Raw genomic sequence first — 19,043 nt, 5'->3', positions numbered from 1 at the left:
AACCCATAATGTTTTCCCTCATATATGTTTTATGATGGATTTTTCAAGAATTTAAAAGTTTAAAACTTTCACTCAAGCTAAGGTTCCTTAATTTTCATTAGTAATTTCATTGGCCAGGATGTGTTACAGGGACAAAAGCAGTTTCAAAATTGCTGGCTCAGTCTCGTTGCCTGCAAATAACTCTCAGCCTAGCAAAGAAGAAGAAGGTTTTGGTGCTGTGACTGTCTCCAAAGATACACTTATGCTAGTATGTAATTCCCCTATTCTCCCCCTTACCCCCACCCCACCCCAATTGGACCATATTTTCTATTTCCCAGCTATAAGAAGACAGGTTCTGGACACTGTACAATGAACATAGGTTCAGTATGCTTAATGCTATAGTATTTCCACAAATATATATATTAGTGAGGATTTTGTAAGCACCGTTTAAAATTATCGGAAGGGTATGTTCTAGGTGACTTTCTCCTTTTCATAAAGCAAAAGCCCTTTTGAAACAATGACATCATTCCCTACTTCATGTGTTCTAATTTCAGGTTTTCATGAATTAATTTCAAAAAAAATGATGGAAGCCACCACTGTTTTACATTTGTTGAGCAGGCTCCACGCCAACACAAGAGCCAATCACGCTTTGCTGTTAAGCTTTACTAAACAAAGACATGAAAATGGGGGCTACTGAGACAGAACTTCCCCATGAGTCAGTAGCCAGCCAAAGATCTCATGGTTCCAACTAATTAGCCCACAGCCTTTCATATCTAGTTCTGCTTTTTGAGTATCTTTTAAGAGTCTAATTTCTGGTCAGGAACTGAGAAAGCGGGGTAGATTCTACCTCTGTGGGATCCGTAGTGGTGCTAGCCAAGATACCTCATGTTAACAGGGGAAGAAAAAGTGGCTGAGCCCCAGAATCTCAAAAAAGAGAACTCGTTCTCCTCAGACCCCATTCTCTTCTCTCCCCGCTGAGGTCCCAAAGGGAAACAATATATGAGCAGAGAGCAAGGCCAGGCAAAGAAAGACGTACTGTTAACGGGACTCCTGACTCAGACTCTGAGGTGATGGATCCTGGTGAGCTGGCTTGAACTATAAGCACTCTTGCCAGAGGGACAGTTCTTAAATGTAGTCGCACATCAGTGTCACCCGGGGAGGTTTGGTTTTGTTCTGAACTGCAGTTTCAAGTCTCATCTCAGACTTATTTCCAGGGGTGGGGGCCAGGATTCTCTATTTTAAAAAGCATGGCATATTGGCATGTCTTCTCCTGCCCCCATCACCACTGGCATTAGGGGACCACTAATCTGAGCTGGAAGGTGTAAGGCCAGTAGTGTGCTGAAACTGGCTTGTACCAGCTCACAAAAGCTGACTGTTGAATTTTCAGGAATTTTGCAAACTCTTATCAAAAGTTAGATTATATAAGCTTACTATTAAATAAATTACATCAAAAACAAAGCTAATATGCAAAGCTCATCATGTCCTAATCACTTACTACATTTGACTACTATCTATGTTCTTGAGGTTTTTACATCTGCTGTATATGCACTGGTGGGAAATGCTATATAATGGTGCATGGCCATGCATCTCTTCCCAACTCCATGTTCAGTGACAACACATTGGTAGCTCGAGATCAGAACATTTATATCATGGAAATCAGCAAATGCTAAAAAATTGGGGCTTGATTTATTGTTGTCTATAGACTTAAAGTGATGGAAAAATATAAATAATGCAGATTAAACTTTAAAATATGTCATGCCTGTAGCTGGTACATTGTGAATAGCACAAAATTTGAGGAAATGTTCTTTAAATATTTGAAAATTGTCTGATTTTAGAAAGAATGCTACTCTCTTCATTAACAAACAAGTGAAATTCCAAAATATGACATCTTTGTTGTTTTAACTATCATCTTACTCCTTCATGTAAAGAAAAACATCAACCAACATTCATGTCAGGAACCAGACTTATTCATCAACTGCAATCATAGCTTGGCTAGATACAAGGCTTCCATAAAATCAATGAAAGCATTCTTTGAGAATTGGTGAGCTATAAAAAATTTACAATAGAGTATTGTACATTCTATTGTGTGAATTGTATATTTTATTGAATTCTTACTGTATTTATAAGATACTGTTTAATAGTATTGTATATTCCATTAAATTTGCAAATTGTATAAATTATTTTTTGTATATCAGTAGAATTTCTAATAGACTTACATTTGATTATATACGTATATACATTTGTTTTCCAGAGAGCTGGTTGTTAAAACATTTACCAGCACACCACTGCCTAACCCAAGAACAAAAGCAGGTTGAACAGCTTCTATGCCTTCTATGCTATAGGTCCACGCCCTTATCTCAGCTCTTCAGTTTACCATTCCCCTGTCAAGAAAAACACACAGAATTGTACAAGAACACAAATCAAAAGGAAAAGAGATTTTCCTGAAGATGCAAAGCAGATAACTGAATCCGCCTAATCCAGCCTTTCCTAAGGAGGCTGTCTTCTAAGTAGGGACAGCTTTAGGCTGATCTGACCACACGTGCCATGTGGAAAAAATGAGAGAATCCTAACAGGTGGCAGGCAGCCTTGGCACCATAGCCTGATAAATGTCCTCCCCCTTGAATCCACATCAATGGCTCCTTGGGAGCAGAGAAGAGGTGGGTAGAAGCGTCAAAGTTGTGAACAAGGAGTTTGATCTTTTGTCAAATTTGGAACATGTTTGGGGTACATAAAGGTCAGTGAGCATCTCCACCTTTCACCAAGCAAAGTGTACACGAATACTGTCATTGCTTATGATTTAAACATATCTTTCTAAAGGTGAAATAAAATGCAATTACCAAACCAAGATGTATAGAAATTTTAAAAATTCTGTTGCGTGGTAATCTTGTTGTTTGAAACTTTAGGCCAATGCCAATAGCCAACACTAACTACGAGGAGTTTCCTTCAGTGCTGGAAAAAAAAATTGCAATGAAACTTTAAAGTTTTAACAAAATTTGTCCCTAATCAAATCAGATCTCTGACTGTCCATGTTGCTGGTGTGTCCTAGTCCATGAATCTATTCAATATTATGAGTACTTTTACATTTGTCACAGTCTTATCCCCCCTCCAACTTCTTAATTTTTCTTTAAAAACAAAAGAAGCAAAAGTCCACCAAATATCTGTAATTTTTATCTGAGTATCATGTGGCAGAAACTTCTACTAAAGAGTCATCCTCCAATTAAAGTGTAATTTTTCAATTATGAAAAAACACAATTGATGCAGATAAGGAGTCTTCCGGTAAATTCCTTTTGAATGCCTTATGGTATTGCAAATATAAATGCACAAAAAGACTTCGCTAACCTCCTAAAGAAAGGTGAGTCAATGCTACCATCATAAAAATGTTCACATATTTACCCACCATAAAAGGGAAACTGGCCTCAGAACATCTTAGAGAAAACACAATGTTATGGGCTAGTCCTGACAAATGCTAATACGTCTACTTAATCGGTATGTTCTTGAAACCTAGGCACAGAACTGCTCCAACAAGATTCCTCAGGTCCTTAAAAAAGGAATGTGTTTGGTGAAGGTTAAACTGACACATTTAGAGGCTGCGAGAGATGAAGAGTGGGAGAAACCCAATCAGCCTGGCATCCTACAATGTATGAGCCTTGTGTTATACTTTACAAACTAATAACTGCATTGGTGATAGTAAGGATGAGGGTGGAGGAGCAATAACACTTAAAAGAAAAACATATTCAAGACACTCGCAAAACAATCTGGGGAAAATCTAGGAGATATTTCTACTTACCAAGCTCTGGTATCTGTGTAGAAAGAACATGTACTTTCAACCACAGAGACATTTATTAAATTAAAATTTATTAGACATTTCTTTTTCCATAGCTGGCTATCTCATAGCAAAACTAAAGAACTTTTTGGTTATCACCCAATAACTTGCCCTCTAAATGAGAACACTGAGGTGTTTTCCTGTTGGACCCTTAATTATTAATCCACACCAGTTACCACCTCTTCGTGAACCAGAAGGTTAAAGGAATATATCATTCATTAATATTAAAATCTAGAGGACATTAAGATTTCTGTGGCTTTAGCTACAGACCTATTTCTGTAATATTCTTATTTCTATAGTCCTGTAGCAGGTGCTACCGAGAAGTTCAGCAAGGTGTTTTCACTACATTAGTAGGCATTTCCCCAACTCACAAGTCTTTTTAATGTGCTAATCTCCAGGATTTCCTATTAAATTGATGTTTTTAAAAGAAGAATCTCTTGTGAGGCTCTGGGACCAAACTGCTTGTCTGAATCCTGTCATCGCCACTTGTTAGCTGTGTAATCTTAGACAAGTTACTTAACATGTCTTTTGTGAAATGCTGATTAATACTAATACCTATCTTACGAGGTTATGATGAAAACTTCTGAGTTAATAATACATATAAAACATGGAGAACAGTGCCTGAAACACAGTAAGTTAGCTATTACTATTGTATTATATTTTCATGGTCAGCATACGTATAGTTTGAAGAAAAGGTCTGTATCTACTTAGTGGGAATGAAGCTAACTAGGTAACTAGAAAATTATATTGAAATATCTACCTAGAAAATAAGAGTACTGTAGAGAATTTCTCAAATGATACTTTTACAACATTAATTTATTTGACCAGTTTTTCCATGTTTAAGGCTTTTTAGGAAGCTATTCCTCCCAATATTTTCCAAAGTTGTGATGACTCATTCAGGAAACAAAACATACAAAAGCCCCGTGACCCCACTGAATATCAAGTTTCCAATTTTGCCTAATTCATAGGCTCATATACTCTCACCTGCAAGGAATAATGACTTTAAGCATTCTCTGAAAAATGACTAAAACTGAAATTTTAAAAGGACAGAGTTTGCTCTCAGGAACACTTACATCTATACATCTTAGCATCTATTTCCATTCTTCTAAAGTTGCATCAAAGCATAGGTATAAAAAGAATACCTGGAAACTCATCGTGATAGTCTAATTAGTATTTAATTAACAGGTTGAGATAAGATACATTCTTATTAATTCATCAATAATTAATAGATGATTTGGTGTCAAAATGGAATGCCCACGAATTATTTACTAAGTAATGAAACCTGGTTAACGGTGGTGGCTGTGTAGCACGGCAAGAGCTACCTGGTGCTCACTGCTGAGTAAAGTTGGCTTCCACTTCACAAGCATTCGTTCTCAACTAAGAAATTTAAAGAACAAACTAGCTTGATACTTAGCATTAGAAATACCGAATGGTAAAAGTAAAACTTGATTTTTACCTGCTCCTATATTTTTGCTCAGCTGGAGGACTCAAAAGATGATCCTGATTCTCTGAAAATAAATTCGACGGATGGTCCCTTGAGAAGCAAAACAATGGGTGTGAAGATTACCTAAAGAAGTGGCTGTCCTGGCAGATGACTTATTCTATTAACAAGATGCATTTGCACACACAAGACACCTTCAAAAAAGTAGGGCCTGGAGAAGAGGTAGGAGAGTGGAGGTATGAAACACATTTCCATCATACAAAGCATGACTGTTTCTTCCAAACTCAGCCTCTTTCTTTAGGCATGACGAGCTGGCAAAGAATATTTTCTTTGCGAGCAGTAGGGTGTAAAGCTCTCTCTGCCCATGCAACTTGCCACTAGGTAGCTTTCCTCCCAACTAAGTTTCTAAGCTTTGTTGGGATTAAAGTTATTATAATAATAGGTACAGGTACTGAGTCAAGGTCATGGAAAATGAACTGCTGAGCTTGTATAACAAGTGCTAAATATTTGGTTACTAAAATTAGAGAAACCAGAAACCATAAGGAGCTGGTTATAACCAGCAATGTAAAAACCTGGTTCAAATGTTACCTCCTCTGTGATGCTGTCCTCTCAACCCAGGTCCTGTGCACAGACTCTGATTATTGCAACTCTGAACTGCATTTCATTTATCTGTAGTTTAAGCTGCTTGAGGGTAAGGGCCATTAGCTATGAATCCTCAGTGCCGACACACAGTAGATGCTCACCACTGTTGAATGAATACTATCTCAACATCTTCTTTTGTTTCACATTTTAATCAATGTTTAACCTAACAAACAGGGGAATTTATTTGAAATAATTCCTACCCACAAAGTAGACCTAACATAGACTGCTATCCCTTACTAAGATATCTTATCATTTGGAGTTATTCCAAATTACAAGATCACATTTTATTTCCCAGCCTGTCTGTTTGGGTTGTTGTGCCAGCCACTAATTAATTTCTCAGATTCAATTGTACCCTTCAATGCCTGCTCTGAACTTCTGCACTAATCGATGATTCTTCTAAGCATTTCTCCTTTACAGCAAGCACAATAAGTTTCTCAGAAGGCGCCTGGGAGACATTGCCAATTCTAGCTGCTGCCGGACTGCTCAGTGGGCGTAGAACACCCAGTGATGCTTTGCTCCTGCCTTGTGCCCAGAATGGCAGCCCCAGCTCAGCCTGATGACCACCTTCCCACATGGCCCTCCCCACACAAACTGCAGGTGCTCCAGGCCTCCCACCCGCAGTGGCACTGTGACCCTCTCAGCTGAGGCTGACCTGCACCCTGGAGGGTGGCTTCATATTTCCCTGGCGACTGCAGACAGATCTGTCCTGGGCAATGCAATGAACTTCTCTGACACCCAGTGGGCTGCAAATATTGGATGCTGACTGATAAGGTGGTCAATATAGAAGGCTTGACCCTGAGATACAGTTGTCAATATAGAAGCCTGGAGCTTCCAAAATAAAAACTGAGGTAATTAATTACCTTTGGCTCTGAACTTGGACCAAAGATATTTATTAAAGTAAAATGTCCTATATCATGTTTTCTATCCTTAGAGAAACTAAGCCCCTGATTTTTTTAAGCTTCTATTTTTCTAAGCCTTCGATTTGGAGGTAGAAGTTACAACCCTTAACTTCAGCACTGCAGGTTAATAGCTGTCCATTATGAAAACAAAAATTCCTCAGCACTTTCTGCATCAATCACCAGAAAGGCACAAAGCGAACTACTACACTACAGAGAAATATGAATTAAGAGTGGCCATGTAGTAGACACATGTTATTACTGAAGAACAGGACCTTCCAATTATTGCAAGTAGAAAATGCTATCTGTTAAGTACAGAACTATACTTGCAGCAATAACACAGCCTAGAAAGTTACATACTGCAGTGTGGTGAGCTTGAATTTTGGCACTTGCAAAGACCCAGGTTCAAACCCCAGCTGTGGCACTTCTGAGCTGTGTGCCTTTGGCCAAATAACATAATCCCTGAGTTTCTTTCCTTATCCTGTCTTGTGATGATGGCTATAAAGTAAGATATACCTACCTTATAAAATTGAGAAGATTAAACAAGGTAAGCAACCATTAGTGTGATTAACTTTCCCTCCTGTTTCCTCATTTTATAGGTAAGAGAATATTGAGGCACAGAGATAAAGTTTTTACCCAAAGCACAGTAATTTACAGATGAAGTTGAAACGAGGCTTAAAATACTCTTGATTTAAGCATGCAAACTTGGGAAATGAAGTATGTACTAAAGACCAGTAGCTCCATTTGATAAGGATAGTAATTTATTAAGTAAATAATAAATTACAGCTGCCTGATAAATGCCACACGAAGTGTAGAACAAGTGCAATTTATGTGATTAAAAATTTAACATATTCATATAATACTTTATGCTTTATAAAGTGCTATGACTAATATAATTTAATCTGACCACAGTAGCCTTATCTTTAAAAGACCTATTTTTTTAGTTATAGGAGTAATAATTTCATAGACTAAGAAATTTCAGAAAAAATAAATTACTTTAGGTGTGAATAAAGGAAAATCATGACTAATTAATGATTTTGCTAATAATTTCTCAACTTTCAATAAAAGCCCAAGTTTCTTTTAACTGTATATATCATATATAGAAGAGGTTAAATTAGAGGTTTAAAAAGTAGCCACTTTGCTAGGAAGAATAAGGTCGCTTGGATTTGTTGCAAAAAAATATAAGTAAGTAAATGTGAAAGTAAACTTTGTATGGTCAAAGAAATAAAAGACTGCCACTAACAGAGGCAAATGGTTTTTCAAAATACATCTTTGTACCCTACAATTTCAATTCAATGGTGTCTTCAATATTACAAGTCTAGACAAACCACACCTTCCTTCAGTCCTCCCCGTCCCCCTCTCTTGAAATCAACAGACACTAGAAAATAAATTTTAAAAATCCACAAAACTATTTCAAGTGATTTTATTAGAAAACTGCTGTGTTTCCCATTTACAGAAAGTTTAAATGTTTCCTGAAATATACCACTTGCTGTCAATAACTTACCAAATCTTAACCTTTTGTACACTGGTGGTGGGGGGGCCACGGAGGGTGGGGTTTTGGACTGGGAAACTGCATCATTGTTGCTGCATTATCTCATAGCACACACCCACCCCACATATCCATAATATACCACAGCAAATGAACATGTCGAATATTCTTAAGTTTCTCCCTTCTTTAAAGCCCCTGACCTGGTACAGAATCTAATCAATGGACACTTTCATTATAGCAAAAGCTTCCAGCTGGTTCTGCTGACGGCTGTCCTCTCTGTTTTGACCTACCTTGCATATTGGGGCCAGATTAACCTGAAAGTAATTCTGCCCTGTTACTTCCTTTTTCAAAAGTCAACAGAAGTTTCCCATTAATAACGTCACACTTAAAATAATGGTTAGTTCTTACCAGCAATGCGCTTGGTTCTTTCATTTCCTCACTTCACCTGAGACAAAGTCCATCATGATGCAATGAGTAGTAAGGACAAATTTTCCTTGAAAACTGAGAATTGTCAGTTCTATTTTTCTCCCACACTCTAACTACAATATATTAACTCACAGCACCACCTATCTTTCAATAAAAGGTTAGGAAACTAGTTTTACTTTTAGCATAATGCCCAATATCTGGCCTGTACAATTTAGTGTGAAATTAAGTCTAAAATGCAGAAAGGAAAAAAAAAAAATCTAAAAATAGAAGTTCCATTTGACATGTATGTAAAACACTTATACCAGTATGTATCAATTTCTTAGTAACGTTTCAAACAAAGGAGTCTGGCCAGCAGTATACTGAAGATTTTAATCTGCCACAAAATAGTCAGTGAACAAACTGTGCCTGAGGATGTTAAACTCGAAGTTGCAATCAGGGAGAAGCAGGGCCGTTCTGACTTATAAATTCTAATATTCATTGATATTTTCATGCCCAAGTATTAACTAGAATGTGTGTTGCCTTTTCCTTAGAAGTCTTCCCAACATTTTGGTCATTTTCCTTGTTTAAATAAGAAAAAAAAAAAAAAAGGTATAAAATTTCATTTTCATATGCTCTCAGTGTGACCCCTCTCAGTAGTACAAATAAGTATAAACTTATAACGTGGAAGACAGCCTGCTCATACAGCACACAGTTCATCCTCTGTTTAAGGATCCCAATCAAGACACCTTACCCCTTTCTCAAATCAGTGTTATTCTCTGACCTCACGCTGCAACAGAACTCTTTTTAGAAATGACGATTTTCTCACATAAACCTAAGCAGTATAGAAATATTAGAGAAAGTATTTTTGGGTCAGAATGAACGGGCATTTGTACCAACAGCTGAGAAATCAAACCATGAAAAGTCAAACCATGAGAAGCAACTGATTATATGAAAAGCCTGGCTGTGATCTCCATGAAGAATTAAACTGTCTTGCATTTACAGAGCATTTCTCCTGGGCAGTCCATGTCAGCTCTGTAAGGCAGGCAGGGGCGGGTATCACCGCCCATTTCACCTACAGGGAAACAGATGCACTACAGTTTAAGTGTGTCAGTCCATTGGAAAAACAGAACTCCAAGCCAAGGGTGATTTACAGCTGTCTCACGTTCTTTTCCTCAGATTTAAAAATTAGAAAAAAAAAATAATAATTTCAGTTAAAACGGATTGAAAATAATGTAACTTTATGAAAGTCATTTTGAAAACAGCATGTGGTTACAATTTTCAGTAATATGACAAAAGTTTTGAAGACTATTTTTAAAGAACAGCTTGTCAAAACTAATTGGATTAAGCATCTTCTTAGCAATTGATATACTGGGGCTCTGATTATTCTAGAAAGCTCTTTTGTTAGAGCATACGCAGTTCATCATGTCAGAGCATACAACTTGTACCACGTAGTCTTTCTTCTGGTGATTCTCATCAGCAGAGAGTAACACGACTCTGTGACTAGTTAATTAAATCACCATCCAATTCCAGTTACAGTTAGCTTGTCAGTCGTAGCAGAGTTGTTAAAAGAGAGAAATAAGCTCTTCTAACCTTTACAACAATTAGTCAAATTTTCATATTATCAATGGAATAAAAAGGATAGTTCTCACCTGCTTCACAGGCCTTCTATTCTTTCTGAAGTTTTACATTTCATATCCATTTTTTCCTAATGTCATGTTACAGTTGACCCTTGAACAACGAGTTTGAACTGTGCATGTCCACTTACACGTGGAGTTTTTTCAATAAATACCTAGTATAGTACTACCCGATCCCCGGTTGATTGAATCCCCAGATGCAGAACCACGGATATGAGAACCAACTGTAAACTTAAACGCAGATTTTCAACTGCTTGGGATCAGCTCCCCTCACCCTCACAAGGGTTAACTGTGATTTTAAATTCCTTCTCTCCTCCCGTAGAATCCCTTTTAAGCTATTCCAGGGAAATTACTAATATACTTCCAGGTACTAAACTTCTGTGTCATAACATTTAAAATACAATAGAAATTTTTATATTTTCTCATATTTTATTGCACAGTATAAACTTGATTAAAATGCACTAAGTAACAGCATGTGTTTAAATCAACACTAACTTAAAATGTTAGGTAGGAAATAGCATAACTTACTTTAATATATTCCAACTCAGTATGAAGGTGAGCAGTTTATTTCTGAAGGTTTAGATATTTTAACTGTAGTTTATTATCAAAGCAAACAAAATACTTTGGTCTCTTTCTTCACCTTTGATTCTTTTTAATTCTTCTTCTTTAGTTCACAGTGTCATAGAAGTGTAAAATAAGACTGATAGAAACCACTCTAAAACATATGGCTTTATATACATACAAAATTCAATAATGTTGCCACAACCCCTAATACAGAGTGATTCTTATTTATCTACTAGTGTCCAGAATAAACTTCTGTACATATTAAATTGTTCAAGTATATCTAGAGCAGTGCTTACAAAAGTGACGTCCCACTGCTACATTAATGGGCATCTCTTTGAAGACCACTTCTAATTTCAACACAATTAAGGTAGAGTTCTAAAATTTTTTGATTTTACAACTTATCATACATCTTCAAATATTCTAAAATGCTCCAATGAGCCAAACATCTAATTTAATTTACATCTAGCTGAACATCCCTTTTGTACAGCACCAGTGGTTAAATTAAAAATGCATCTGACTAACCAAATGTTCTCTTCCTTCCATTAGTTACAGTTTGTTATTTATTTATATAACACTGAACCCAAACTGAAAATGAAGACAACTCAGGTCAAACTCTTTCACCCTAAATAAACATTTCATTCACTTCACACTTAAATACCTAATTGTTTTCCTATAGTGTAAGTTTCTCAGTAACAATGATACAATTAACTAAGCCAAAGACCAACTTCTCATCTTTGAGGATTAGCCAAGTCGGATAGGATTCTCCAGGTTTGCTTTAAAACTTTCCAGAAACCTGGTAGCCAGTTCGTCATCTACCACTCGGCTGTCACTGGACATTGTGACCGTTATGAGCTGGTGTTGCTGCAGTTTGGCATTACCCTCTTCATCCTGAGTGAGCTTCAGCACAGGTCGGAATCTCCCAACAGCCAAAATGCAGGCCTGAGGAGGGTTGATCACTGCAGTAAACTCATCGATGCCAAACATCCCCAAGTTGGAAATACTAAGGGAAAACAAAAAGCTCTGAAGATGGCATGTCCTTAATCAAAGAACCCTTTCCCTGAGTCATATATTTTTACTTTATTAAAAAACTGTGCCACAGAACCTTATTCCAAGTTACTCAAAGACCAAAGACAAAGAATACCATTTACAGTAGGATCAAAAAAACAGGTATCAACACACAAATATTGTATCTAATGTAAACATTTATTCAGCATTGAACTGGAAGTCCTAGGCAGAGGAATATGGCAAGGAAAAGAAATAGAAGGTATGAAGACTAGAAAAAAGAAATAAAACTTTATTATTCACAGATGAACTGACTGTGTACAAAGAAAATCTAAGCCTCTATAGGTAAACTAGTAAGATTAATAAATGAATTTAGCTAAGTCACTAGATAATAAGTCAATATAAAAATTTACATCTATATACAAGTTGCTTTCATTAGAAAATAATACCATTTACAATAGTATACAAAATATCTAGGACTAAATCTAATGAAACATATATAAGACCTCTAAACAAAAAATTATAAAACACAACTGAAAGAAATCAAAGAACAAGTAAACAATGGTTTATACCATGCTCATTCACTGGAAGACTCAACGCTATAAGGATGTCAATTCTCCTTAAACTTAAATTGATCAAACAATTCAATGCAATCCCAATAAAAATCCGAGCAAGATTAGAGTGTCTGTGTGTGTGTGTGTGTGTATGAAAAATGACAAGTTGATTCTAAAATTTATTTGGAAGTACAAAGCCAGGAAAGACAATCTTGATGGTGAACAAATTTGGAAGACTTTCACTGTCATATATCAAAAGTTATAGTTTGCTGGTATTAAGCAAGGGAAGGACAAACAGGTCAATTGAAAAGGAGAGAGAATACAGAAAAGGACCAAGCACACTTGGTTACCTTCTCAATGCTACAGAAAAGAAGTAATCTTTTCAATAATTGAGGCTTAGTCCATTAATTATCCACAAAGGGAAAAAAAGAGAATCATGACCTTTACCTCCATATCAAAGACAAAATCTAATTTCAGATGAATTGCAACCTACATGTGAGAAGTTATAAAGCTTCTGAAGATAACATAGAAGAATAACTTCATGACTCTGGGATAGACAATAATTCCTAGCAGAAAACAGAGTACTAACTATAAAGAAAAATACTGATAAATAGGATTTTATTAAAATTCAGAACTTCTGTTCATTAAAAAACACCATCAAGAAAGTTTCAAAGGCAAGGTACAAAGTGGGAAAGGTATTTCAAATAATATATATCCTATGAAAGTCTGTGTATCGGGAAAAAGGAACTCCTATAAAACATTTTTAAAAACAGACACAAGACTTCAACAGGTATTTTACCCGATGAGTTACCAGATACCCAAATGGCTGACAGATAAATGAAAACAGTATTCAACATCATTAATTTGCATTTCTCTGACCACAAAGAGTACCACTACACACACCAAGATTCATTAAAATTTAAAACCTAACAATATTAAGAGTTAACAAGAATATGAAGCAATGGGAATTCTTCATACACTGTTGATGGAAGAAAAAAATGGTAGAACCATTTTGGAAAACTATCTGGCAGGATCTACTAAAGCTATAAACCCAGCAATTCTACTTTCAGGTCTATACAACAAAAATATGTACAGGGCTTCCCTGGTGGCGCAGTGGTTGAGAATCTGCCTGCCAATGCAGGGGACACGGGTTCGAGCCCTGGTCTGGGACAATCCCACATGCCGCGGAGCAACTAGGCCCGTGAGCCACAACTACTGAGCCTGCGCGTCTGGAGCCTGTGCTCCGCAACAAGAGAGGCCACGATAGTGAGAGGCCCGCGCACCGCAATGAAGAGTGGCCCCCGCTTGCCGCAACTAGAGAAAGCCCTCGCACAGAAAACGAAGACCCAACATAGCCAAAAATAAATAAATAAATAAATAAATTAATTAAAAAAATATGTACATATAGTCACCATAAGACACTAACAAAAATGTTCACGAGCACCAAACTGTAAACAACACAAATGCCCAACAGTGAAATGGACACTAGCATATTTATACAGCATACTACAGAATACTATAACGCAATAATAAATAAATGACTGCTTCACACAACAACATGCATGGTTCATCTCACAGACATTAATGTTGAGTGAAAGAAGTCAGACACTGAAAAATATGTATTTATGTAAAGATCAAAGTTGGCAAAACAAGAACTTTGGTGATAATTTTCAGAATCATGGTTTCCACCCTCAAGGGGGTGAGCATTAGGAAGGGTAAAGGGAGGCTTATGGGATGCAGATAATGTTCATTATCTTGCTTTGGTTGGTTACACAGCTTTCTTCACTTTATAAAACATTCCAGCTACACTCAGTGTACTGTACTGTACGTTATACTTAAACAAAAATAGAGCTGATAATAACTCAAGAGTCCATGTGTTAATATTTTACCCCAAAGGACCTTAAAATAAATCACAAGTAGAAAAAAAATAGTTGACGTTTATAAATCTATTGTATGTCAGACCCTGAATGTCATTCTATGAACATCTAGATGGGTTAACTAGCTAACCCTAATGGCTTCCTACTAGCTTTGATTCATATGAAAGACTAACTAGTCTGAAGAACATTTTCACATATTCTCTTGTCTAAATAAAGTATGATATTTAGCTTAAATTTTTAAAGAAATGTTTCAGAAAATAAATGAAACAGGTTAACAAGGACTTCATAAGTCTTATGTCTGTTTGATGCTACAAATAATTAAGTTTAAATTTTACCTAAAAGATCCTCCTTGGTATTCTTCAGGTAACAATTTTCCATCTCTAGCTTTCTTTGACAGAGCCTGAGAAAAATACAAACAGAGCATAACAACCAACACTACGTTATATGGCTGATTTTGTCACTTAAAAATATTTTTATAGGGTACACTCTCATCTTTGATATGCCTTGACTTGACTTTATAAGAGACTACATATACATACATATGTATATATATATTTTTTAAAATTATATATATGTAATTTTCTCTAACACACTTAAAAAAATGAGTAAGTTAGAGCACAGATAATCCAAGAAGCTATACACATGTGAATCAGAACTCTAGAAAAATCATTTCCCTTTAAAAATTCTTCAAATATTGGAGTTACCTTGTACACTATGCAGAATGTTTCAGTGTTTTTTATATATACAGTGAAATTTTCCATTTTGCCTATAAAATTTTTTCTTGTAAGACAAAGTATTAGAAGAGCCCTTCTTGTTACTCTAGTAGCTTTTAAATAAATTATTCAACGGCAACAATCTCACAACCAACACATCAATTTTCATTTCAGTGTTTGCTTCTTTTTTACCCACAACATATATATAACTCCAAACAGTTGTTAAAAAAAACAGAGAATCTTATAGTTAGTTTTCAATATTATATGCATCTTCTGTATTGTTAGTCTTTGCAACTGATTTTTAAATGTCTGTTTAACATTCTAAATACTGCATCTGCCACAATTTAGTCATTTTCCTAGTGTTGTAATTTGGTTCATTTGTTTCTTTTGAATTCCTTCATATAAATTCTCAGAAATGGAATTACAAAGCCCTAGAAAATGAACTTTTTTTTTTGGTCTTGATCCTATAGCTAAAACATTTCCTGTGAGCTAGTCTACCCTGCTACAAGGAATGTAAAAATGTAGTAATTTCATATCACCCTTGACAAAACTGATGTCTAAAAACTTACAGAGGGAAAGACAGATAACACTCTGAGAGCTACATGAGGAAAAGTAGTTGAATTTCCCTCTACTTGCAATTAACCACACATCTTAATTTTTATTTTTCAAAGCTTCAAAAGCAAGGGGACAGAGACCGAGTCATTACATACGAAAAATTAATGAAGAATTACTTTATGAGGGGGAGAGTAGAGATAAGCTACTGTCATTGGTTAGACGATATAAATCTGGGGTTTACTTAATATTCTGTATTGTATAACTAACAAAGGTACAATTACAATCCCCACTGAAAACTACTTAATTTTGAACCACAGATGATTTAATTTTTGAAAAATAAAACATTCTTTAAAAATCAAAAAACGATCTCAACATATCACTGTGACTTACTGCCAAATGAATCAATTACAGATTTATATTATTTGGATATAGTTACTTATAAAACTATTTAGATCCAGAATGAAAAAAATAGAAGATGAATTTAGACTTGTATAGTCCTTGGAATATTAGAAGTAGAGAGGACAATCTACAAATGCATTTCTCCTGCCTGAAGCAATATAATAACTTCACATGATCTGAACAAGCACGTATCACATGAACTTTAAAAGGCATTTCTCTAAAGGCAGATGATCGTAACACATCCTGATGAGTTACCAGGCTACAACAAATAAAAAACATATTCATTAAAAAAAAAAAAACCAACAGATGACAAGCACACATAATACACTTTAAGAAAATCTCTATAGACCCAAACATCAGCAGGATATTCCTGTCAACGAACTCCTAAGAGCGTGGAATAAGAATAGATTCGGATGAGGATCACTGGTTTTGAAAGTAACTAATTCTCACTGGTATTTCCTGGGAATGTGAACTTAAAAATCAAAGCTCGTGTTTCCTGAACCATCCAGTTGACAAGACATAATACAAGCTGACTAGCAAATATTTCTAAAATATATCACATGCCTTACTAATTCATTCAAAAAATTTACTGGGTACTAATGAGCTAAACTTTGCCTCTGCCTCTTAAAACTGTTGAAGCTGGCCTACTGCCTGCGTTCCGCCTATTCAATGTGATGTTTTGGTGAGAGCTGACTCTTCCATATTGGACCCCAGGAAAAAGAAAGCGTTCTTGCTTCTGGAATACCAAGTACTTCTAGTGGTCTCGATTGTAGAGAGGAAATGAATAAACTTTTAAGAATAAAATGCTGTGAAAAGTGAGGCCTGTCCATTACCACTTTGATAGAGATACAGTTTCAGCTTTAACTTTAAAATGTATCTAAAATACCATCTCTAGAGTTGCATTATAGACTTTGGGAAACAAAGCAGCCAACTTGAACACAGCTGGCCCTAACTTGTACGCATGTTATTTCTGAATTTTTAAATGTTAAATGTTCTTAAAATGGGTTGTACCTGGATTAAAAACTTAAAAGTCTATATACGTAATTGATAAGCACTTGGAAATACCAAAAATATATATTGCGCGCGCGCACACACACCTATCTCACAGTGTGGCGGCGTGTGCTAACCCACCTTCACAGAGTCAGCAATCTCCGGCAGACCCTTAGCAGCAGCATCTTTGATGACTGGTGTAATTAACCCTTTATCTGTTGCCACAGCCACTGAAATGTCAATAAAGGGCAGTTGCTTTGGGCTCTCTCCATCCCAGCTTACATTAACACTCGGCATTTGCTAGAAAGCAGAAGTAGAGAAAAATGTTGCTGAAGAAGTAGCTTTAGACCAAGGTTGTTACGGAAAAATAACTAACATTATTATGTAGTTTTGAAAGTGAATATAGCTAGACTGAAGGAAATAAATAAAACTTCGATTTGAAAAAAGTGGTTTGGACCTCTACATTAAATATCTTTTACGTTTGGGAAGAATAATTAAACATACCATCTTTTTTGAAGCAAGCTTGAGGAAATTCTGATGACGTACACATGTTTTGATCTCTTTATATCATGGTTAAGAAAAGGGCTTCCTTTGTGAAACCTAATTGCTAGGAGGTATTTAACGTTTGTTAACCTTCCTGTCTCATATGATGACCGACATGACCTTGAGGAGAAGAGGGGAGGGCAGAGGGGTAGTGACATCCAACCACATTACTTCTATGGCATGAGGAAGCCTGACTTTCTAGTGCAGCCCTGGGAAATATTAGCAGGCCCTTGATAAATGACTTCCCTATTTAAGAGAGATTTCCTAGGCTTCATAAACATATGCTATATACTATATAGGAGCATGTATATATTTAATATACGTACAACTACACTGAGGATGAAAAAAACCAGAGGAGATGACTAAATGCCTGGAAACAGTGTGTACTGATAATGTTGCCAGACATCACAGGAGAAAATGATGCTGAAAAACAGAAATCAAAAACTAATTTCTCTTCTCAAAAATTCACTGCTTTCTGCAGAGTAAGATCCAAGCCTCCCAGCATGTCATTTAAGCATGGCAATCCACAGTTTGATTCCATCCAATCTAATTTTACTCCTGACCACTCCCCTAAGATGAATTTCCACTTTACTCCGGCTTCTCACTCTTATGCTACACTCATTTCCATTTCACCACTGTTCAATTGTAATTTTCACTTCTTCTTTCGAGGCTCAACTCTTTCACTCAACAATGCCACTCTGTCAAAATAATAAAGTCCCAATCTCCCAGAAGATTTTAAATTCTTCATGGACAATGAAGTAAGTAAAAGAAGAAAACAAAACAAAACAAAAAAACCCTCACAAATGAAGAATGTCTGGCAAACAAATTTAATTAGAAAGTTATGTAACAAAAACCTCTAGGATAAAGCCTAAGTTGTATTCAAAGGAAAATTCATCTTAAACTTTCTTATTAATAAAAAATAATTATAATGAATTACACATTCAAGTTTTCTAACAAGATATTTCTAACCAAAATAAACCTAGGGAAATGAAGGAGGGAACACATAATGAAACAATGTAAAAGGACTGATAAAGCAAATATGCAATAATAAAAGTGAGACCGAGTTCAGGAAAAACCCAGGCATTGAGGACATTAAAATAATTATAAGAAACAAATTCAAATAACTAGGCTAATAAGTTTGGAAATTCAGGTGAGATGAATGATTTCCTGGGAATATGTAAATTTCTAAAACTGATTCAAGAAAAAGCTGAAAACCAAACAGCTTGATAATTATAGGGGAAAAAAATGGGAAAGCTGCCAAGGCCCCTTCCTCAAAATAGAACTAGGCTCAGATATTTTTACTGGTGAATTCTATAAAACTTCAAGAAATACAAATCTTTGTAATACTGAAACAAGCACAGAGAAAGGAAAGGGAAAAATACAACCAAATTCATTTTATGAAGAAAATGATTTAGGAAAAAGAGAAGCCTGAAAAACCTAGCACACAATTTAAATTACAATTACTTACGGTTTCTGATAACAAAATTATAAAATGAAATCTTAACAAATAGCTAAAGGACCACTAGAGACTCACTTG

At 35.8% G+C, this 19,043-nt stretch overlaps 1 protein-coding gene and 1 long non-coding RNA gene across 2 annotated transcripts in view; both read right to left on the bottom strand.

Moving 5' to 3' along the window:
* LOC137772486 (uncharacterized) overlaps nucleotides 1-8,717 on the bottom strand; it is a 64,281-nt gene extending 55,564 nt beyond the window's left edge. The window contains exons 1-2 of the long non-coding RNA XR_011075482.1: nucleotides 8,679-8,717; nucleotides 5,259-5,336 (exon numbers count right to left, since the gene is read on the bottom strand). This is a non-coding gene — a long non-coding RNA (uncharacterized lncRNA). The remainder of the gene's footprint in view (nucleotides 1-5,258; nucleotides 5,337-8,678) is intronic.
* Nucleotides 8,718-10,760: 2,043 nt separating this feature from the next.
* The window catches only part of PDHX (pyruvate dehydrogenase complex component X), a 75,513-nt gene continuing 67,230 nt past the window's right edge, over nucleotides 10,761-19,043 (bottom strand). The window contains exons 9-11 of the mRNA XM_068556372.1: nucleotides 17,105-17,263; nucleotides 14,642-14,706; nucleotides 10,761-11,873 (exon numbers count right to left, since the gene is read on the bottom strand). Coding sequence (XP_068412473.1) covers nucleotides 11,615-11,873; nucleotides 14,642-14,706; nucleotides 17,105-17,263 — 483 coding nt within the window. The 3' untranslated portion in view covers nucleotides 10,761-11,614. The remainder of the gene's footprint in view (nucleotides 11,874-14,641; nucleotides 14,707-17,104; nucleotides 17,264-19,043) is intronic.

This window comes from Eschrichtius robustus, chromosome 11, assembly GCF_028021215.1.
Source record: "Eschrichtius robustus isolate mEscRob2 chromosome 11, mEscRob2.pri, whole genome shotgun sequence".
NCBI classification, from domain to species: Eukaryota; Metazoa; Chordata; class Mammalia; order Artiodactyla; family Eschrichtiidae; genus Eschrichtius; species Eschrichtius robustus.
Note: the sequence above shows the minus strand (reverse complement) of the source record. Positions and strands in the feature narration are given on the sequence as shown.